This window comes from Xenopus laevis, chromosome 2S (assembly GCF_017654675.1).
Source record: "Xenopus laevis strain J_2021 chromosome 2S, Xenopus_laevis_v10.1, whole genome shotgun sequence".
In the NCBI taxonomy this organism is placed as follows: Eukaryota; Metazoa; Chordata; class Amphibia; order Anura; family Pipidae; genus Xenopus; species Xenopus laevis.
The window spans coordinates 8,784,443-8,808,278 of NC_054374.1; the positions used below are offsets into that span (position 1 = coordinate 8,784,443).

General features: G+C 41.3%; 1 protein-coding gene across 9 annotated transcripts in view; it reads right to left on the minus strand.

Annotated features, from left to right (window-relative positions):
• Positions 1-1,227: 1,227 nt before the first annotated feature.
• Positions 1,228-23,836, minus strand: part of st3gal6.S (ST3 beta-galactoside alpha-2,3-sialyltransferase 6 S homeolog) — a 65,072-nt gene continuing 42,463 nt past the window's right edge. For all 9 annotated transcript variants that reach the window (XM_018248838.2, XM_018248832.2, XM_018248837.2 and 6 more), the window contains 8 exons: positions 22,031-22,096; positions 20,273-20,373; positions 14,562-14,625; positions 12,655-12,750; positions 10,419-10,605; positions 7,676-7,813; positions 6,216-6,368; positions 1,228-3,876 (listed from right to left, as the gene is read on the minus strand). In XM_018248838.2, the coding sequence (XP_018104327.1) occupies positions 3,796-3,876; positions 6,216-6,368; positions 7,676-7,813; positions 10,419-10,605; positions 12,655-12,750; positions 14,562-14,625; positions 20,273-20,373; positions 22,031-22,096 (886 nt within the window). In that variant the 3' untranslated portion in view covers positions 1,228-3,795. The remainder of the gene's footprint in view (positions 3,877-6,215; positions 6,369-7,675; positions 7,814-10,418; positions 10,606-12,654; positions 12,751-14,561; positions 14,626-20,272; positions 20,374-22,030; positions 22,097-23,836) is intronic.

A 23,836-nucleotide genomic window follows, 5' to 3' on the forward strand; every position in this document is an offset into this window, starting at 1 on the left:
TATGTGAATTTCTCGGGAAATTCGGGAAACGGTGAAAAATTCGGGAAACTCGAAAATTAATGCAGTTTTAGCAATCTAGCCTTTGAAAAGTCTCCCCCATACTTCCAACCCCCGGTGAGTGCTCCTTCTCCATTGTTGTAAGCCTTATCCGAACAATCACAGCCGCCTCTACATCACACCCAGTAATTCAATCCTTTAAAGGAGAAGCAAACCCAAACGTTAAAAAAAACCCTGCCCCCCTACCCTACATAGACCCCCCTCCCCCCAGCCTAAGTGTTACCCCAGGCAAATGCCCCTAAGTCTTTACTTACCCCTCCGTGTAGATTCTGTCCAGCAAAGTTCACAGGCGCCATCTTCTTCTCTTCGGAAATCTTCGGAATGATACCAGCGGATTGGCACGTGAGCAGTTGGAGCAATTTTCTGTTTCGCGTCAACTGCACATGTGATGAAACTCACGAAAATTGAGGTAACGCCGGTCTCATTCCGAAAGTTTACCGAATCGGCTGAAGATGGCGCCCGTGAACTCCGATGCCTGAATCTGCACCGAGGGGTAAGTAAAACGTTAGGGGCATCTGCCTGGGGTAACACTTAGGGGGTTATTTACCTAAGTCCTAATTTATCTCAATATTTTATGTTTTTTACGCTTATTTATTATTACATTTTCCCGTAAATTTGCTGGAAAAAATGCAGTTTTCACAATTTTTTCTGATTTTTCCTCCGATTTTCAATTTTTTTTGTTTTTTTCACCTGAAAAACTCAGATGTCTTATGCTTTTTGCCCGAAAACTCCAAAAACTTCGGGGTATTGCAAGAAACCCAGCAAACATCAAAAAATCATTGGGACTTCTCCCATTGACTTATATGCAACCTCGACAGGTCTGAGATGCCGGATTTTCTGATTCAGACTTTTCCATACTTGGGGTTTAATTTTTGCATTCGGAGTTTAATAAATAACCCCCTTAGGCTTGGGGGAGGAGGAAGGGGGGTTTATGTAGGGTAAGGGTTTTTTAACTTTTGGGTTTGCTTCTCCTTTAACGTATTGTTGTCATAAAGATGAAAATATATTATATAAAAGTCAGCAAATCTGGAACACTAAAGTTGGCTGTACATACAGCAATAATATAGAGTACGTGTGAGGTCGGCGGACAGATATCCGTGTATTATGATTGGTTCAGCAGTGGCCTTGTTTGAAAATCGAATCGGCTTCATAAAGATTTAACCAGAAACAGAGCATTGAAATGTACGTTTATTGGTATCGCCAGACAGTCACAAAGGATATGTAGAAATGACGCTGCTCTCCTGCGTGTTCTCATTTCGATGCTCCCAAATAGTCACCTTGTTCTCTGTATACAACAAATGTCTGTGTCCTCCAGCCAGAATTTCAGAGAAGTACAGCAGTTTAAATTAATATATAATATACAAAACTATATACAAACGCAAGTGTCACTGGTTGATATAGTGACTAGCAATTCTCTTTCATTGCCCAAAAAAAAAGTGATTTCTCCATCCAAAGGGCTTTAGGCACCGACTGGCAAAGTAACCACCAGCAGCAGCTCTTAGTTACTCCCTCACTTACCAACACACCAGCACATTTGCACATGGGCACTGACCAATAGTGTTTTCTTCACTGATCTATTGGCCGCTGTTTGTACAAAGCTAATCACTGATTGGTTGCGATTGGTTGCCACCCAGACACAAATTGGCAGTTTTGGATAATGAGCCACAGATAAACACATACCCAAGAACAATATAGAAGGTGTTGCCTCTTATAATTATTATTATTATCATGTATTTATATAGCGCCGACATATTGTGTAGCGCTGTTTAGGTGTATCCCTGGCAGGCAGCAATTTTGATGTAAATCCAAAATCCCAATAGATTTCAGTTGTTTTATTGAACCAATATTTAACCTAATCATAAAGGCAGTTCTATTAGCATGTGGGAAACATTAAAAAGAGCAGTATACCCCTCACGTTCCAACAGGAACTTGTGCTAAAAAGACTTTCTAGATTCTTTTTATAAGATTTCTTGGGCTAAAAAAGGATAAACAGAGAGCAGCGAGTTTGAGGTTCTTGTGAGAAGCCTTGGGAGAAGGTAGTTTATCATTTTACCCAGTGTACATATAAACCCCCTTATCTATATGCCAAACTCAGGAGCAACAAGGGGGGCAAGGTTGTTTATACTGAGCTCATTATCTCCATTTAAACTAAAATTGAAGGTGAAGGCTGCCTCTTTAATAACTATTAGGGCGTTGGCACCTCCACTGCCAGTATTTATGCTATTTGTGCCATTAGCCTTAGGAGATATTCACTATTTAAATCATAGTGCCGGATACCATCTATTATTCTAGGGGGTATCTGCAAATTCAACATTCTGTGGCAAATACCAACTAGAGACTGGCAATTTGATCTCTTAAAGGAGAACCAACCCCTTTTTATTAAAATCCCCTACCCTACCCCCTACTTGCTCCCCCACAGCCTGTTACCCCGGGTAAATGTCCCTAACTCTTTACTTACCCCTCGTTGCAGATTCAGGGCATAGGAGTTCACGGGCGCCATCTTCTTCTCTTCGGTAATCTTTGGGAAGAGAGTGGTGTATCGGCGCATTTGAAGTTTGCGCAATCTTCCAGTCCTGAACAACTGCAAATTGGCGAAGTGTCGGAAGAAGACCCGAAGATTACCGAAGAAAAGAAGATGGCGCCTGTGAACGCCAATACCCTGAATATACAACGAGGGTTAAGTAAATAGTTAAAGGCATTTACTCAGGGTAACACCTAAGCTGCGGGGGAGCAGGGATGGGGTTATATGTAGGGTAGGGAATTTTAATAAAAAGGGGTTGGTTCTACTTAAAAAGGGCTCTAACCCACGCAAAAACCACATGTAAACTGAGTTACCAGTGACAATCAACATTCATTTTCCATTTTTATTGGTTATGCGGTCAGTCTGGACCACTGACACTCTTTGAAAAAGAACTAGATGTATTAGCGGTCTAGAACTGCAAATAATAAAACCGCTAAAAACAGAAAAGAAATGTAAACCACAAGAAGGTGACCCCAAGTAAGTTCACATTCTTTTTTTTTGTGGGGGTGTAGATCCCCTTTAACCCGAATGGACGGACACTCTGCAGTGAACATTGTTGAAAAAACGAAAGTGCTTCTTGTTTAAATGGTTGTTAAGGGGTCGATACAACGAGTACATCACTGAATGAAAGGCTCATCCATCTGCTCCATTACATTCCATGATAGAGAACAACTCTAAACATACACAAAGTTTGTCCTCTAATCCAGTCCAATCAGATGTTTCCCATCATAATCTAATGGCAATAAACCGGTATAAACAAACTGCTCACTGGTCGCTTTGGGTTATGGGAGACAGGATCAAATATTGACCATTTTACTACATTATATAATATTTTTCTGCAAAATACTGATATTTCTCCAACAAATGTTATACAAATGTACATTATTACATCTTTGCTCCTGGTGTTATCCAATGGGAGGATCTGGGAGATTAGACATATTTGAAGAAACATCTGATTTATCAGAGTGTTAGAGCTTGGTTACAGCACTAACACCCTATTCAGTCCAACGCTGGGCAGGAATCCCGCTGGCTCGTCTTGCTGCAAATGTACAAGAGGGATTCCGATATCCCATTCCCATTATATGGAATACATGGGGTATTCGTTTTCCTTTCTCCGTCTTGATTTTTTTCCCAAAAAAATACTTTAACGGTACAAAAAAAAAGAAAAAAAAACCATATAAAAATAGGAAAAGTGTCTGGTTTGTTAATACCATGTATCACGTCAAGTTCTTAATTGTTTTCTGTTTAACGAGGTCCCTTATAATCATCTGTTCTGCTGAGATGTTGTGATATTCATTCTGGAAAGCAGAGAAAGGAAACAAATCAGAATTTTACCCACTGAGAACAACAACACGGGGTAACTGTCAGTTTACAATTAAAGAGCACCTCCTTCCCAAAAGCTGCCAGCTGGGGAATAAGCGGCATTATGGAATTCTCTTGAACTACACACCAGCTAAAGGTTGAGCTACAGGTATGTGGAGCCATTATCCAGAAAGCTCCGAATTACAGAAAGGCCGTCACCCTTGGACTTCATTTTAATCAAAGAGTTCAAATATGAAAAAAAATTTCCTTTTTCTCTGTAATAATAAAACAGTACATTGTACTTCATCCCAACTAATACATAATTAATTAGGGATGCACCACATCTAGGATTCGGCCTTTTTCAGCAGGATTCAGATTCGGCCGGATTCTTCAGCCCGGCCAAACCGGATCTGAATAATAATTTGCATATGCAAATTAGGGGTGGAGAGGGGAATCATGTGACTTTTTGTCTCAAAACAAGGAAGTAAAAAATGTTTTCCCCTTCCCACTCCTAATTTGCACATGGGCGTGACGTCAGTGGGCATGTCTGTGACATCAGTGGGCGGACCCGTGACGTAAGTGGGTGTGGCTATGATGTCAGTGGGCGGACCCATGCCAAGAGTGGGTGGGGCTATAACACGGCGATCAGCCAATCACCGTGTCAATCAAGGGAATTCCACCCGGTTTTCCTTATTTGGAAAACCGGGCAAGATGTATAGACCCAGGCAGCCCCTCAAAATTCCAGGCTGTCTGGGTCAGAACCGGACAGATAGCAACCCTAGGTTGGTTGAGAGTCTATATCTATAGATATATAGACATAGGGTATTGATTGGCTTTTTGTGTATTAAGAGGGCTACATTAAAGTACACCTCAAACTTATTTTGTCTTTTGGGGGGGGGGGTTGTTTTAACAAGGGTCTGTTACTTTTTCACTGTACCATAACAAAGAAAGCGATCATATATGTAATAACATATTGGTGTACAGATTAGGGATGCACCGAATCCACTATTTTGGATTCGGCCGAACCCCCCCGACTCCTTCGCGAAAGATTCGGGCGAATACCAAACCGAATCCAAAACCTAATTTGCATATGCTTATTAGGGCTGGGAAGGGGAAAACGTTTTTTACTTCCGTGTTTTGTGACAAAAAGTTACGAGATTTCCCTCCCTGCCCCTAATTTGCATATGCAAATTAGGATTCAGATTCGGTTCAGCTGGCCAGAAGGATTCGGCCAAATCCGAATCCTGCTCAAAAAGGCCGAATCCCTAACTGAATCCTGAATTCGGAGCATCCCTAGTACAGATACCTTTCACTTAAAGGGATTGTTCACCTTTATATTAACTTTTAATATGATGTAGAGAGGGATATTCTGAGACAATTTGCAATTGGTTTTCATTTATTATTTGAGGTTTTTGACTTCTTTATCTTTTTATTCAGCAGCTCTCCAGTTTGCAATTTCAGCAATCCGGTTGCTAGGGTCCAATTACCCTAGCAACCATGCATTGATTTGAATAAGAGACTGGAATATGAATAGGAGAGGCCTGAATAGAAAGATGAGTAATAAAAAGTAGCAATAACAATACATTTGTAGCCTTACAGACCATTTGTTTTTTAGATGGGGTCAGTGACCCCCGTTTGATAGCTGGAAAGAGTCAGAAGAAGAAGGCAAATACTGCAAAGACTATAAAAAATGTATAACGAAGTCCAGTTGAAAAGTTGCTTAGAATTAGCCATTCTATCACATACTAAAAGTTACCTTAAAGGCAAACCACTCATTTAAAGGAGAAGAAAAGCTACAGAAGCAGTTTATTGCCAATAGATTAGCTGCAATAGTGCAAGCTAGAACACTTTATTTATTCTGCAGAATGTTTTACCATACCTGAGTAAAAAGCTCTGGAGGCTCTCTCTGTTTATTTAGGATAGCAGCTGCAGTATTAGCTTGGTGTGACATCACTTCTTGTCTGAGTCTCTCCCTGCTCACTCAAAGCAGAGAAGGGAGAGAGAGAGAGAGAGAGAGAGAGAGAGAGAGAGAGAGAGAGAGAGAGTGAGAGAGAGAGAGAGGAGCAAACTGAGCATGCTCAAGCCCTAGCCCTGGAGGTTTAAGCTGAAAACAGGAAGTCTGATACAGAAGCCCATGAGTACACAATAGAAGGAAAGAAATGTGCTGTTTCTTTTGACAGAGGACTCAGAGCAACATTACTTTGAGGGGTTACTGGTGTATTTATATAGACCTTTCTGATAAAGCTTACTTAGTTTTAAGCTTTCCTTCTCCTTTAACCTCAAAAGCTGTTTATTATACATCCTTTTCCATATCAGTTGCAGGGAAATGACTTACCTGAGCCATGGCAGACATGGTCTCATTCCCATAGTAATGTAGTGAACTGTTTAAAGATGTCAGGTTGTATTTGAATCCTGCTATATGTACTTCGTTGCATATACTGAAAGCCAGGGTGATGGCGATAATTCCAGTTGTCGGATGCCTTGATTTCTAAAGAAAGGGAAACATACATGTAAGTGCTTGGGCAGATATCGATCAGGAAGAGCTTGGCATTCACAAAAGTGATCAACCCCCATGAAGACCAAACCTTTCATCAGGAGCCCGAGACCTGTGTTTTACAACATAGCAGGGTGTTGAGCTCTTAGTTGCGTTAATTAGCATTAATCATTCATTTAACAAGTACAATTAAACAATTGCATAGAGGTTTGAAGCCCTTTTTGGTAACAGAAAACTGCCCAGCACTAATCAGAATTGCATATGACATAAAGATACAGGTATGGGATCTGTTATCGGGAAACCCGTTATCCAGAAAGCTACGAATTACGGAAAGGCTGTGTCCATAGACTCCATTTTATCCAAATAACCAAAAGTTTAAAGGGGAACTACTGTGAAAATAAAAATGTAATATAAGATGCATCATACTGAAATGAGAAAATTATTAAATATAATCAATTAAATATTCTGCATTGTTTCTGAAATAATCAAGTTTATCTTCACTATTCCGCTCTCGGCATCTGTTTCTCTTCATTCTCTCTTCATGCAGCAGTTGGGTGTCAGATATTCATTGACAGTTAGATCCAATATATCTTATGGTCCCAACAGCCAAAATGCGGAAGTGCCGGAAAAGCCGAAGTCCTGAAGCCACGAGTTTTTATTTTTTTTTAATCCCCTGGCCACCAATGTATTATTTCAATACTCTATATGCCCCTGTCACCAACGTTTTTTTAAAAAAAATATTCTTTGGGGTCCCAATTTTTTTTAACTTGTAAGGGGGGCCCTGGTGCCAATGTTTTTTTTTAAAAAAATGTTCTTTGGGGGACGAATTTTTTTTAACTTGTAAGGGGGGACCTGGCATGTTTTTTCAAAAAATGTTCTTTGGAGCCCCTGGTGCAATATTTTTTTTTTAACTTATAGGGGGGCCCTGGTCCCCAATAGCTTTTTTATAACTTGTGTGTGTGTGTGTGGGGGGAGGGGTTACATTTTTTAGTGCTGATGTCTGTGTGGTCTTTTAACTGTGATGTGGAGTGGGTGGGATCTGGGGCGGGGCTTTGGGGTCCGGGCCCCGAAAATGTTGTTGTATGGGGCCCCGTGATTTCTAACGGCGGCCCTGAGTGGAACAATCAGACAAGTGTCAATCGATCAGTGGGTTGTGAGACCCTGAAGGTAAAACACTCAGGAAACGGAAGAAGGATTGTTTTGTGGTTTGCATGCCCATCACATTACCAGAAGGACTATCCGTGGAAAACTCAGCTGTTCTGTAGAAAACTCAGCAAGTGCATGAGAAATTGTGAACTCACTTCTGTCTTTGGAATGTTGATTGGAAAATTCAATATATTCTGAGATACTTGGCGAAGAATGAAAGGATTCAGCACTCTCAGCTGGTGGGGCTTGTAGATCAGACTCAAGGCTGGTTTCCTCCAGAATCCATAGGTGCTCTGTCAAGAGAGGGATCAAGAGATTAGAGGGGACATGATCCTGCCAAAGCATTTACTGGAACTCTTAGCTACTGCACTTGCTTGTGTCCAAAACATTTAGCAGAGAAAACATGAAAAGGTCTTGGGAGAAATCAAAATTTAGACTCACACATAGGGAAATGTGTCATTTACATAGCAAATTAAATCAGAACATTTAAACCATTTTCATTCAATTTTTATTTTATACCCAGTGGATTGCAGTACAAAATAAAACATATAACTCATTGGTCCCTACTAGGGATGCCCCGGAATCCAGGATTCGGTTCGGGATTCGGCCAGGATTCAGATTCAGCCGAATCCTTGTGCCTACCCCAACCGAATCCTAATTTGCATACGTCAATTAGGGACAGGTAGGGAAATCATGTGACTTTTGTCACAAAAGAAGAATTTCCACTTTTTCATTTCCTGCCCCTAATTTGCATATGCAAATTAGCATTCGGATTCAGTTCAGAATCTTTCACCACGGATTCTGAGATTCCGCTAAGTCACAAATAGTGGATTCGGTGCATCCCTAGTCCCTAAAGACACACAAGTACTTATAGTATTTCACCAAATATCTTCACATTCACAATGATCTAACTAGTGATTTGTTCAGCCCAACTAATCATGATACAGCACTTCCATACCTGCCCAGGGTGAGTGAATAAACTCACATGTATCAGGTAACCAGATGCAGTTTTGGATATACCTAAATTATTATGTTATTTGAGCAGATTCCTTTTAAATCCAATCTCTATTTATCCACAGGGTGAGACATGAAACTAGTTGGGTGCAATTCTATGCTACAGCTGTGGTATCCTTAAAGGAAAACTATACCCCCAAAATGAATACTTAAGCAACAGTTAATTGGCTCATGTGACCTTACATGTGGTTTGTATGTGTGCACAGTGAATCGTACGATCTCAGGGGGCGGCCCTTATTTTTTAAAATGGCAATTTTCTATTTATGATTACCCAATGGCACATACTACTAAAAAAGTATATTATTATGATAATGGTTCATTTACATGAAGCAGGGTTTTACACATGAGCTGTTTTACTCAGTATCTTTTAATAGAGACCTACATTGTTTGGGGGGTATAGTTTTCCTTTAAAGAAATCATTTAAAAAAATGTAACAGTATGATGCAACGGATTCATGAAAATCAAGCTGCGTGCAATTTTTTCGTTTGACTGTTCATTTATTATTATTATTCACAGGTGTGAATGTCTCAAAACGACCTATCCCTACCTGTTTGTGACTCTCTAGGGTGGGGATACCCAAATAGTGAGGCTGGCCAGCCATAGGGAGCTCAGAGTGGTGTCATGGAGTCTTAGCCTGAATGTCAGTTAGGGTAAGAGTATAGTCAATTCAGCAAGACGTGGTAAAAACGTATTTGGTGTCCTAGAGATTCTTGAAACGGAGGATGAATGACTGATAAAGTAGTACCTTCCTTTATCTGTAGTTATGAGGTAAATGGGGGACGTGACCGTAGGTTGAACCTCCAAAATGGCCTTGAACTAAAAAAGGTCCAACAACTCCTGTTCTAGGGATCCATTTATACTTCTTGCATTTAAAAAAAAAATGTAAAATACAGTTTCTTCCATAAGATTCCTTATGGAGGGATCACAGATGATACACAATGAAACATTTGTCTCTAGTAGCGGTATAGGATCCGTTATCCGGAAACCCATTATCCAGAAAGCTCAGAATTACGGAAAGACTGTCTCTCATAGACTCCATTATACCCAAATAATCCAGATTTTTAAAACGGATTTCCTTCATCTCTGTAATAATAAAACAGTAGTTTGTACTTGATCAAAACGAAGATATAATTAATCCTTATTGGAAGCAGACTAGGGGCAGAGACACATGTGAAGATTCAAGGAGATTAGTTGCCTCATGAGGAAACTTCGGGCGACTTCTGAAAACGAAGCGAGTGCCACCCCGCGGGCGATTTATATCCTAGTTGGCAGGAAGGCTTTTCAGGGAGATTAGTCGCCTGAAGAAGAGGTGATTTGTTGACGGGCGACTTAATCTCCCTGAATATTCACGTGTGGCTCTGATCCAGATTATGCAAAGATCCCTTATCCAGACAACCTCAGGTCCTGAGCATTCTGGGTAACAGGTCCCATACCTGTATACAGTATATGACTTATTGTCTCAAAATACATATGCTTTATCATTTCCTATGCTAGGATTTGATTCTTCATATCTGATTATCTGGTTTACTAGCAATGAGGATATGTAAAGAAAATATTGAGAGGATCCCTGATGTTCAAGAGTCACACGGTGGAAGATGCTAAGGCTGGGGACAGTCAACTGGTAATAATAAAGAACTGAATGATTTTCAGGTCAAGCCTACCACTGTTTTGCAGCTCCATTTAATTTATGTGCTTGGGTTTGTTTTTATTTCTCATACACTGCAGGAGGTAAAAGCAAAGTAGAAAAGATGGAGCCTCCATGCAGCTCACAAATACAGCTTTGGAAATTCCTTCCATTTAATGCACGGTGCATGGTCTGCCCCAAATATTCATTTTTTGTTGCTTCAGTCTGTGTCTCTATAAGAAGCACAGATCCACACTTACCACTCGTTTGTGCATGAGAAGTTCTGATAACCACTTGACATCATGAGGCTTGAACATCAAAAGTACAACAGTCGTGTTGGGATCATAGTGCAAAGTCTCTGAGAACATAGACTCAGGGTAGCAGAGTCGGAATGTTGTCTTCTGTCCCACATCAGCTTCATAACCCAGCACAGGACCATCATTCATTCTGTGATTATTTGACATAAGTATTGTGAGAATATACAGTTAATGTGAAAAATGAGGTTGATAACCGAGAATAAAAACAGACATCATCCAATCACAACACAGGCCAACCCAGATATAGTGGGTACACCTCCTTGAAACCATATTCTGATTGTTTCATGGACCACAACTTGCTCCAGTTTGCTATTGACATACATAGCCCATAAAAAAGGGGGTAGCTGTAAAAATGTCTTGGGGTGAATCAGGTAACATATACAGAATATGTTTAATCCAGAAGTAGCAAATCAATTGCACAAAGGGCAATACACAGCTACTCAAGTATTATACTCAAAATATTAAAATATGGACCAGATAAGTGAAGGGCATTGGAAAGAGTTTCCCAAAAAGCAGGGCTGGCCTATGTTGGCCCATAAAGTTTAAAGTACATGCCACTATGAAAAAAGGTGACCTTCAAGTAGGGATGCACCAAATTCACTATTTTGGATTGGGTGAATCCCCGAATCTTTTGTGAAAGATTCAGCCGAATAATAGTGAACCAAATCCTAATTTGCATATGCAAATTAGGGTTGAGAAAGGAAAAAATGGGAGAAAATTTGACTTCCTTGTTTTGTGATGAAAATTCATACGCAAATAAGAATTTTGATCTGGTTCGGCCAGGCACAAGGATTCTGCCAAATCCTACTGAAAAAGGTGGAATCCTGGCCGAATTTTGGATTTGGTGAATCCCTACTGTGAGGTCAGTGTCGGACTAGCCCACCGGGATATCAGGAAAACTCCCGGTGGGCCCAGGTGTCAATGGAATCTCATGCTGCTAAACATTTGGCCTATTTCATGGTCATTCCCCATTTCTATAAGAACAAAAAGGCTTAATAGATGGAATAATAGATTATAGTGTGTAAAGAAAAGCAACTAGAAGAATAGAGGCTAAGTGAGGATCGAAGGAATAATAGTACTGAGAGTAGGCCCCTGGACTAAGGTTTTTTGGTGGGCCCTTGATCTAAAGGTTTTTGGGTGGGCCCCTGGAGTCCCAGTTCCGACGCTGTGTAAGGTTTTTCTAAAATGTATGTGTGTATTATCTCTAACAGGGGTGTCCAAAAGGTAGATCGGGATTTACCAATAGATTTTTAGTTGGTGACCAGTAGTGATGGGCGAATTTCTCCCGTTACGCTTCGCTGAAAAAATCCAGAATTTCCTGTGAAATTCGCAAAAAGGCAAAAAATTTGCGAACAATTGGAAATTGACGCCCGTGTCAATTTTGGATGCGTGTCCGAAAAGTCGATCACGTCAATTTTGACACCGCCGTTGTAGTCAATGGGCGTCTGAATAGTGTTGACGTGCGTCAATTTTGATGCGAGTGACTTTTCGAGGGCGCGTCCAAAATGCCGGTGATACGCGGAAATTCGCCGCAGATTTGCACCAGGCCTATCACTAGTGACCAGTACATCTTGAAGACAATGTCAACAAACAGCTTGTCTAAATTACCCTCCTGCTTCATTCTTTTCATTCAGATATGTATTCTGTAAAGGTTCATATGAAATAGTTGTTTCTTAAATATAGAAATTACAGTGAATTATTTCATAAATCAATATAATATATAATATATTATATAATATTTAAGTTATATTTCTCATGGAACAGAATGCTAACAACTATTATAGATGTAGATCATAATGGGACAATATCACTAAAAGTAGACCTCATATTAGTATGGGTCTCCTGATCTATGTGTTTATGTATCTGTATGTTTTGAGTCAACAGACAACATAAGGGAATCAGAATCAAAATACTTGAAAACCTCTTGCCTAAAGTGTGACTGTGACAGACATCACAGATGTGAATAAAGTTTAATGAAGACCTTGCCTTTCAGAGAGGGGACTGACCAGAACTAGAATATCACGCACAGAATGAGGCAACAGATGTTTATCAACAGGAACCGTCCAAAATAAAGAAGCACAACGTTCTCGTTTCCCATGACTTCTCAAATTCACTCAGCATTGCACAGTGTTCCACATCCAAATAAAAGGTTCTGCTTGAGGGGAATGGGAGTAAATACCTTATTATGATATCATAGCTGTCAATCGTTTTGCCCAATGAGCTGTTGCGCAGCACTCCTCCGTTCCCCACCACAACGCATTTCTTGCAGGAAATACTGGGAAGAAGAGACAAACAGCAGGGAGATTAATAGAAATGTATACATGGTTTGGACATTCGGATAGAATTACACAGATTTGTTACACTTTTGCTTTTCTTTCCAGAACATCACCATAAATCCATGGGAGCCATAATTGAGAGCCGTTGGAAAGCAGGCAATACCATCTGCTGGTTGTCAATACAGTACAGTGATTCCCTGAGCCAGACAGAGCTTTTAGACTAATGGAACCAGTAGCAGGTCCAGACAGTTACAATATTACGGACTTTGTAAATGGTCAGCAGCACCCATAAGAGGGCTGCACTGGCAAATAAGGGACAGGTATATAAAATGCCTGGGCAAAGAATTCTGTGATGCTTTTCTAATACACAGGACTATCCCTTAGGGCAGTGATCCCCAACCAGTAGCTCACGAGCAACATGTTGCTCTCCAACCCCTTGGACGTTGCTCCCAGTGGTATAAAAGCAGGTGCTTATTTTTGAATTCCAGGCTTGGAGGCAAGTTTTAGTTGCATAAAAACCAGTTGTACTGCCATACAGGGCCTCAATGTAGGTTGACAATCCACATAGGGGCTACTAAATGGCCAATCACAGCCCCTATTTGGCACCCCAGGAACATTTTTCATGCTAGTGTTGCTCCCCAACTCCTTTTACTTCTGAATGTTGCTCACGGGATCTAAAGGTTGGGGATCCCTGCCTTAGGGATATGCGGCACTCACTACTAGAACTCAAAAAGGTCAGTTCTTTACAAGTGCTAGTGGTACATAACACAATTCTTCCTCTTAAAAGTAAATAGGAAGTTAATCTGGGGGGCAGTGTCGATTTGACTGTTGCGTACCTGGAACTCTAGGAAGAATAAGGAATAATAAGAAGGAATAAGAGATAGGAATAAGGAATATGAATAAGGAATGAATGGGATGTTAAGAATTAGGAAGAGCAATTGCTTTCTCAATGAAACAGGATAATCAGGAGGGTGTTCAGTGGGGCAACATTTATCAAGAAAGTGGGTGAAAAGATGAGACAGTGAGTGAAGGCGTTTTTTAAGGTGAGAGTGAAGGAATAGGCAATATAGATTAAAGGGATACGGTCATGGAAATTTTTTGTTTCCAAAACACATCAGTTAATAGTGCTACTAGAATTCTACACTGAAATCAATTTCTCAAATTTCCGGTGCACCAATCCACATTGCTCCGGTTCTGATGTTGAAAATTTGCTTGAATAAAGGGGAGCGGACAGGGGCAACGAAAGGCAGTGGGCCGAGGGGCGACTGCTATATAAATCCATTTTTTGGTTTTTAAGACCAAAACTGTCAAATTCGACTAGGGAATGATTGAAATTGTATTCAAGTTTTTTTATTCTAATTTAATTTTAAAGATTTATCATACTCTGGGCCTTTAAGAACTCAAATTTAACTAATTTGCCACCTAAAACCTGCTGAATTGCTGTTTAAGTCAATGGGAGGCGTCCTGGGATCAATGTGGAGTTGTTTGCAGCCTTCCTGAGATTCTTTTTGGGAGAAAAAAATCGATTCGAGTTTCCGGGTTGATCCTACTCATCAGAGTTGCACAAATTCAATTTTTTTTAATAAATTTAGATTGGTCGAAATTTCAAGTTAATGGGAGTTTAATTGGAGTTTTAAAAAACGGACATGATTAATGTGCCTCTAGGTGTTTGTGATTAATTGTGATTGTGGCCCCTAGCATGGTCCCGTTTCAGATCAGCCACTCACAGACATACATCAAAGTTGATGGATCAAAACAAAACTGGGGAGGGGGGTGTCAAAACGGGTTCTTTAGAGCATCCTGCACTTACTTCTTTATTTCTTCCGGGAGTTTACATTGCGGGAGATTCTTAAGAGCCAGATCAAAAAACCTATCTGTTGAGAAAAGAGAAATACATATAAAACGAATTAGTATCATATCTAAGTGAAATGCACTCTCTTCCCAAGTATCATTTAGAAAACACTAAAGCAATGTCTCTTTAAACCATCTCTATTCTAAGCCAGCGATACACTCCAGTAATAATAATGGGCAAATAAAAAGTCAATTTGTGTTTTGAGCATTAAATTGACAGCAGTGGGGTAACTAGAAACCCCAGGACTCAAAGAGGTCTGTGGGGGGTCTGGAACTGGAATCACCAGTCCTTAGGGCCCCCTATAGTTGAGGTCACATGTTCAACGTGGCTTTAATGAATAGGGACAAATACACCGGATACAGGCAGGCAAAATCCGGACCAACGAAAATTGACGTCAAATGTAGTTTTGTTCAAAGTAAAAGCATTCTTATTTTGTCCATTCATAATTAAAGGAGAACTAAATCCTAAAAATGAATATGGTTAAAAATGTAATATTTTATATAATGAACTTATTGCACGAGGCTAAAGTTTCAGCTTGTCAATAGCAGCAATGATCCAGGACTTCAAACTTGTCACAGGGGGTCACCATCTTGGAAAGTGTCTGTGACCACTTGACCCTGTACACCATCCTCTGTAAATTCACGATTGATGGTTGGTGCTCCCCAATCCTCTTTACGTTTATAAATAACCCCCCACTGAAACGTTAATATTAAGCACCTTTGACGTGGCGTGAGAATAAATTGCACAGACATGCATTATTATGAAGCTTGTATTTATTTGCCAGCAGGCAATAGAGATCCATGGTCAGATCTCTGCCACAATGTTTAATAATTCTGGGGCAGGAACATGTGCCAGGTACACTTGGGGCCTATTTGGCTGCTATGGGCAACATCAGCGTTGATGCTATACCCAGCATGATAATCAGCTATTGGATTTCAACAGTCAACTACAAGTTAGAAGAAAAAAAAAAGCTCCAAATGTGCATCGACCAAAGCAACATCAAAAAAGTGTGAAAATTCCAGTTCTTTGTTGCTTCAGCTAAAGCCGGATTTATATAATGGGCACCCCTAGACCCGCAGTAGACCCAGTGCCCTCCCTTTTATTCGCTCAAATTAACATCATCGGGACCGGAGCAATGGGGATTGGTGAACTGGAAATTTAAAAAACTATCATCTCCTGCGCATCCCCAGTGTTTCTGAACCAATGTGGGTGTGATTGGTCAACATGCCACCGCCTAAAATCCTGCCGCCACCTAAAATTCTGCTGCCCTAGGCCCGGGCCTTGGTGGCCTCTCCACAAATCCAGCCCTGAGCTAAAGGTGAATTTTTCAGGAACCAGAATATGGTCATTAAGTCTATAGGTTTAATGGGGATCCAAGGGAACCTTTGTGGGTGCCATTTAAATGCAAAGCTGCAAACTTACCTCTAAATTCACAAAAAAGGGCCTAATAAAATAATCATGGTCTACCATATAAAACATGTATAGGAGAAGATTTCTGCTGGGGTTACATCCTACTGACTTGTTGGATCAAATGGCATCCAACATCTGTGGCAGAGGTCCCCAAACTTTTTTTTTTACCTGTGAGCCACATTAAAATGTCGAGTTGGGGAGCAACACAAGTATGAAAAAAGTCCCTGGTGGTGCCAAATAAGGCTGTGATTGGCTATTTGGTAGCCCCTAGGTGGACAAGCAGGCTACAGGAGGATCTGTTTGGCAGTACATCTGGTTATTATTCAACCAAAACTTGCCTCTGAGCCGGGAATTAAAAAAGTAAACACCTGTTTTGAGACCACTGGGAGCAACATCCAAGGGGTTGGAGAGCAACATGTTGCTCACAAGCCAGTGGTTGGGGATCATCTATGGCAGGGGTCCCCAACCTTTTTTAATCGTGATCCACATTCAAATGTAAAAAGAGTTGGGGAGCAACACAAGCATGAAAAAGTCCCTTGCGGTGCCAAATAAGGGCTGTGATTGGCCATTTGGTAGCCCATATGTGGACTGGCAACCTACGGGAGATTCTACTTGGCAGTTTACTTAGTTTTTATGCGATTAAAACTTTCTTCCATGCCTGGAATTTAAAAATAAGCACCTGCTTTGAGGCCAGTGAGAGCAACATCCAAGGGGTTGGAGAGCAACATGTTGCTCATGAGCTACTGGTTGGGGATCACTGGTCTATGGTAATCATAAAGAGCCACAGACATCAAACTGGATTCTGAGGGCCACACAGTCAAGGTCTGACCTGAGAATTTCAGATTGATTACCATTCACTTGTACAGGGTGAAGGTTTCATCTGCATTTATTTCACCCATGGCTCTATTTACATGAGAATTCAATTTAGATAGCATCTCTATTTAGGAAAAAATAAAAATCACAAACGCTTTAGGGCAAGGTATAATCATATGACCAGATGAGCCGGATCTTTATATTGAGGATGCAACACACACAATAAAATATTTATATTATAATTTGCTGTGTTAATGTAAACAGTAGGTTACGCAACAGGGTTTTACAAGGTTTATTACCCCAAGGTGAAGACACACAGAGCTATTAGTAGCAGCTACACTTTACAGCTATAAATTAGTGGGAACTGGCTTTGCTTACAGGAGTTTTAGCAGAGCCAATTCTCAATGTTGTCTATGGCAGGGCATTTTGTAGCCACAAAAAGTAGCTGCTACTAGTAGCTCTGTGTGCCTAAGGGCTAGTCCACACGGGGAGATAGCGACGCGTTTGCGGTCGCGGCGACAAAGCGCCGCGACCGGCGCAGGCGACAGTTTTGTATGGGCGCCTATGTAAAAACGCCTGTGCTAACCACACGAGGCGATGCGCTTTTCAACAGTCGCCTGAAAAAGCCTGGCGAGGCATTTTCAGGCGACTGTTGAAAAGCGCATCGCCTCGTGTGGTTAGCACAGGCGTTTTTACATAGGCGCCCATACAAAACTGTCGCCTGCGCCGGTCGCGGGGACTGTCGCGGCGCTTTGTCGCCGCGACCGCAAACGCGTCGCTATCTCCCCGTGTGGAATAGCCCTAAGGGTAAGGGCATACCTGGAGATTTGGGGAGATTTAGTTCCTCAGCGACTAATTGCCTCTTCTTTGAGGCGACTAATTTCCCTGAACTGCTTCCCCGTGTCTTCCGCCTGCTTCCATGAAAAAATGCCTGCACCACTGCACTCGTGACGATTCGATTTCTGAAGTCGTCTGAAGTTTCCTCAAGAGTAAACTTTGGGTGACTTTGGAAATCGAAGCGCCGCGAGTGCATTGGTGCAGGCGTTTTTTAAATCTCCCCGAATCTGCAGGTATGCCCTTAGCCTTAGGGCAGAAACACACACTGCTATTTCAGGAGATTAGTTGCCCAGCGACAAATCACTTCTTCTTCGGGCGACTAATCTCCCCGAACTGCCTTTCCCACTCAAAACGCTTAATTTTTTCCAAACCCGCCCGAGGTTGCCTCACAAAGAAACTTTGGGTGACTTCGGAAAGCCGAAGCGATCAGAGTGCAATCCCGCCGGCGATTTACATTCCAAAAACTAGTACGATTTTTTATGGTCAAAACTGTCAAATTCGATTAGGGGGTTATTCAAAGTTTATTCAAGTTTTTTAAAAAATTCGATTTTCGAGATTAATCATACTCTCTTTAAGAACTTGAATTCAACTATTTGCCATCTAAAACCTGCTGAATTGCTGTTTAAGTCAACGGGAGAGGTTTTAAAATCTGAACCAAATTCGATTCGAGTTTTCAGGTCGATCCTATTCACCCAATTTTCGAGATTAATCATACTCTCTTTAAGAGTACTAGTTTTTAGAATGTAAATCGCCGGCGGGATTGCACTCTTGATCGTTTCAGCTTTCCGAAGTCGCCCAAAGTTTCCTCATGAGGCAACCTCGGGCGGGTTCGGAAAAATTAAGCGTTTTGAGTGCCATCCCGCAGGCTATTTACATTCTAGCCGCCGGAAAGGCAGTTCGGGGAGATTAGTCGCCCGAAGAAGAAGTGATTTGTCGCTGGGCGACTAAGGGTAAGGGCATACCTGGAGATTCGGAGAGATTTAAAAAACGCCTGCACCAATGCACTAGCGGCGCTTCGATTTCCGAAGTCGCCCAAAGTTTACTCTTGAGGAAACTTCGGACGACTTCGGAAATCGAATCGTCGCAAGTGCAGTGGTGCAGGCACTCGAATCCGACTATTTGCCACCTAAAACCTGCTGAATTGCTGTTTAAGTCAACGGGAGAGGTTTAAAAATTTGAACCAAATTCGATTCGAGTTTTTGGGTCAATCCCATTCACCCGATTTTCGAGATTAATCATACTCTCTTTAAGAAGTTGAAAAATTTTAATTTTTATAATAAATTTCGATTGGTCGAATTACGAGTTCATGGGAGTTTATGGGAGTTTAAAAAAAAAACAAAAAAACACTCACATGATTAAGAAATTCGACCCTTGTATAAATGTGCCTCTAAAAATTTAAAATAAATACAATATTTGCTATTCACTTAAAATAAAGAATTAGCTTCACAAACAAGGTACAGTTGTTACTTGGTGTTTGTTTCTAAACATGTGTAGCGTGTGTATGTTCCTGGGAGAAAAAGCATACATAAAGTCCATATGATCTACCATATAATCAACGTACTGTAGGGACCTATAGGATTGCTATCATAACAAGATGGTAACCTGAACCAGTCCTTTGTTCCCCAGTACAAGTCTGAAAGCTTAGAGGGCTGATTAATTTCAGAAGATTAGTCTCCCACAAATGACCCAGTGAAGTATTTTAATCTTTAATAAGGCTCCTAATACAGGGGAACAGAGATCTCCAGGTGAAGCTTAAAGGGATACCGTCATGGGAAAAAAAAAATTTCAAAATGAATCAGTTAATAGTGCTGCTCCAGCAGAATTCTGCACTGAAATCCATTTCTCAAAAAAGCAAACAGATTTTTTTATATTCAATTTTGAAATCTGACATGGGGCTAGACATATTGTCAATTTCCCAGCTGCCCCAAGTCATGTGACTTGTGCCTGCACTTTAGGAGAGAAATGCTTTCTGGCAGGCTGCTGTTTTTCCTTCTCAATGTAACTGAATGTGTCTCAGTGAGACATGGGTTTTTACATGAGTGTTGTTCTTAGATCTACCAGAGAGCTGTTATCTTGTTTTAGGGAGCTGTTATCTGGTTACCTTCCCATTGTTCTTTTGTTTGGCTGCTGGGGGGGAAAAGGGAGGGGGTGATATCACTCCAACTTGCAGTACAGCAGTAAAGAGTGATTGAAGTTTATCAGAGCACAAGTCACATGACCTGGGGCAGCTGGGAAATTGACAATATGTCTCGCCCCATGTCAGATTTCAAAATTGAATATAAAAATCAGTTTGCTCTTTTGAGAAATGGATTTCAGTGCAGAATTCTGCTGGAGCAGCACTATTAACTGATTCATTTTGAAATTTTTTTTTTTTCCCATGACAGTATCCCTTTAATTCTTCTTAAAGGGGGGAATGTAAAGTCTTAAGTTTTAAACAACTGCCCAAATCCAGGCCATAAGAAGCGATACAGAATTCCATTCCTAGTGTTCCTGAATCAATAGGTTTAATATCAGGCCCACTCCTTCTTGGCATATGTATATATTCATGTGCAGGTATTGAATGCACTAAGCACCATCATATTATTCTCTGTAAATAAACGAGTACATACCTCCTCTACGTGTACCATATGGCAGGTCAAGCTTGTTGCTCCCCAGTTTCACAGATTGCTTCCTGAAGTCTTGACAAAGAAATGGATCAATTTCAGACATGCTAGGAGAAAAATAAATTTTACAATAATTAATATGGCGTTCTAGGATATGCCTGCAATCGCCGCAGATACATAAGACATAAGGTACAAGACACGGTTTAAAAAATCCTGCTACTGTTCATAGAGGCACACTTGCTCAGGAATGGTCAGGGCACACAGTAGGTTATTGGAAGCGCATTTTTCCACTTAAAGGGATCCTGTCATCAGAAAACATGTTTTTTTCAAAACACATCAGTTAATAGTGCTGCTCCAGCAGAATTCTGCACTGAAATCCATTTCTCAAGAGAGCAAACAGATTTTTTTATATTCAGTTTTGAAATCTGACATGGGGCTAGACATATTGTCAGTTTCACAGCTGCCCCTGGTCATGTGACTTGTGCCTGCACGTTAGGAGAGAAATGCTTTCTGGCAGGCTGCTGTTTTTCCTTCTCAGTGTAACTGAATGTGTCTCAGTGAGACATGGGTTTTTACTATTGAGTGTTGTTCTTAGATCTACCAGGCAGCTGTTATCTTGTGTTCAGCGCCGATTCAGGGGAAAACGCCGCCTGAGGCAGCTCCTGCAATGCCGCCCCCCTCCCCGGTTTACCAGTTGGGAGGGGAGGCAGGAACTCTAATGCGGAGAGCACTATTGCGCTCTCTCGCATTAGTAAAGCTGAATTTCCGGTTTAAAACCGGAAATTCGGCTCTTAAAGGTACCAGGAGCGTTTTTTTTCCGCCCCCGGAAACCTCTCCGGCGTGCCGCCTGAGGCGAGTTTCTCAACTCGCCTCGTTGGCGGTGTGCCCCTGCTTGTGTTAGGGAGCTGCTATCTGGTTACCTTCCCATTGTTCTTTTGTTTGGCTGCTGGGGGGGAAAAGGGAGGGGGTGATATCACTCCAACTTGCAGTACAGCAGTAAAGAGTGATTGAAGTTTATCAGAGCACAAGTCACATGACTGGGGGCAGCTGGGAAACTGACAATATTTCTAGCCCCATGTCAGATTTCAAAATTGAATATAAAAAAATCTGTTTGCTCTTTTGAGAAATGGATTTCAGTGCAGAATTCTGCTGGAGTAGCACTATTAACTGATTCATTTTGAAAAAAATGTTTTTTCCCCATGACAGTATCCCTTTAAATTCTTTATTTTTTTTTAAAAAAAAATCCAAGATAGTAAGGGATACATGTACTGTTAACATGAATGAATTTTGTTACAACAGCACCACCTGCTGGTCAGTTTCCAACCAGTCTGACCAGCAAGTAGTCAAGGAAGTTGTCAGGAGAAAGAAAGAGGCTGCTCTCATGTTCTTCTGCTTAGGAAAAAAATAGTAGGCTGACGGAATTGCGTTTGCGTAGTTTAATGGGTGGACAGCACATAACACTGTGCATCATACAGCAGGAAAAGGAGCTATGGTATAAACCATCTGTGCATAGTAAACTCACCCAAAAGTGATAAATTCTACAGTTTCTTCTTATTGTATTCTTATTATATTCATAACACTGACTCAGTTGTAAGATGTAGAATTAAACTTTCTAGGGCAGTGAACACCATCTGGTTCAAGCACAAGCTGACTAACGAACGCTCCATCATTGACCAGCAGAGTGAGAAACATCAGTTTTATTTTGCAGGCCACAGCCGCTAAGGAGAGCTTAAGTCTTAATCGCCATTCACACGGGTCACCTACTTTAGAATTAACTGAAACTTTTCATTGTAGCAGGTTTTAAATTCTTTCACAGCGTTTGTCGGTAACCTGGAAAGACAAAAGCAAGAGGTTTAGTTGCTGAAAATGGGAGACAAAAGACGCCAAAGAAAATGTATGAAATCAACTGTTCACTTGATGCAAGAACTGACAATTATTGTAGCGACACCGCCATTTTACTAAAGGTCAGTTCTCTCCATCAGACGGGGTTTGTTATTTTTACATCATTTTGCTTCGGGAGGTTTGGTATAACGGAGCTGCAGTATGTTAGGTGGGAAATGCAAACTAACCCTAGCCTAAATATTAGGGATGCACCAAATCCACTATTTTGGATTCGTCCGAATACTGAACCAAATCCTAATTTGCATATGAAAATTAGGGGTGGGAAGTAGGGATGCACCGAATCCACTATTTTGGATTCAGCCGAACCCCCGAATCCTTGGCGAAGGATTCGGCCGAATACCGAACCGAACCCTAATGTGCATATGTAAATTAGGGGTGGGAAGGGGAAAAATGTTTTATTTCCTTGCTTTGTGACAAAAAGCCACGGGATTTCCCTCCCCGGCCCTAATTTGCATATGTAAATTAAGGGTCGGATTCGGTTCGGCCGGGCAGAAGGATTCGGCCGAATCCGAATCCTGCTGAAAAATGCCGAATCCTGGCCGGATCCCGAACCGAATCCTGGATTCGGTGCATCCCTAGTGGGAAGGGGAAAACATTTTTTACTTCCTTGTTGTGACAAAAATTCACGCGATTTCCCTCCCCACCCTTAATTTGCATATGCAAATAGGATTCGGATTCCGTCCGTCTGGGCAGTAGGATTCGGACGATTCCGAATCCTGCTGAAAAAGGCAGAATCCTGGCCAAATCCTGGATTCAGTGTATCCCTACAAAATAAATAGCATTGTTAAAGGAGAAGGAAAGCTACGGAGGCATTTTATTGCCAATAGATTAGCTGCAATAGTGCAAGCTAGAATGCTATATTTATTCTGTAGAATGTTTTACTATACCTGTGTAAAAAGCTCTATAAACTCTCTGTCTGTTTAGGATAGGAGCTGCAGTATTAATGTGGTGTGACATCACTTCCTGCCTGAGTCTTTCCCTGCTCTGGGCTCAGATTACAGTAGAGAAGGGAGGGGGAGGGGGAAGAGGAGCAAACTGAGCATGCTCTTGCCCAGGGCAATGAGGTTTAAGCTGAAGGCAGGAAGTCTGATACAGAAGCCCATGAGTACACAATAGAAGGAAAGAAATGTGCTGTTTCTTTTGACAGGGGACTCAGAGCAACATTACTTTGGGGGTTTACTGTTATATTTAGATGGACCTTTCTGATAAGGCTTACTTAGTTTTAACCTTTCCTTCTACTTAAGGGTAAGGACACACTGGACGATTTGTCGCCAACGTTTTAAAAAAGTAAATCGCGGCGACAAGACGATCGTCTTTTTTGAACAGACGATTCACAGCGACTATTGGCACAGAGCGATTTGTATCCCATTACTCTGTGCGGTACGTGCTCCACCCAAACCAGAAACGGTTTGTGCTTCCCGCTGTAACCTGGCGTCTTTACGTGCTTGCGTTCTTGCGTCATTGCGTTCGCATTGTAATTTGAATACAATTGCTGCTACTTATCTGTATGTGTGTGCGTGTCTAGGAGATTTCAGTGCTTTTCTAAGTACATGCTATTTCTGATAAATCGCTCGGAAAAGGGTCTCAGTGCGTTTTGGAGCTACAGGCGATTCACAACGCGCTGCGGGCACAGGAGCTGGCGTCTTTCATTTGGTTTTGTTCAGAGAC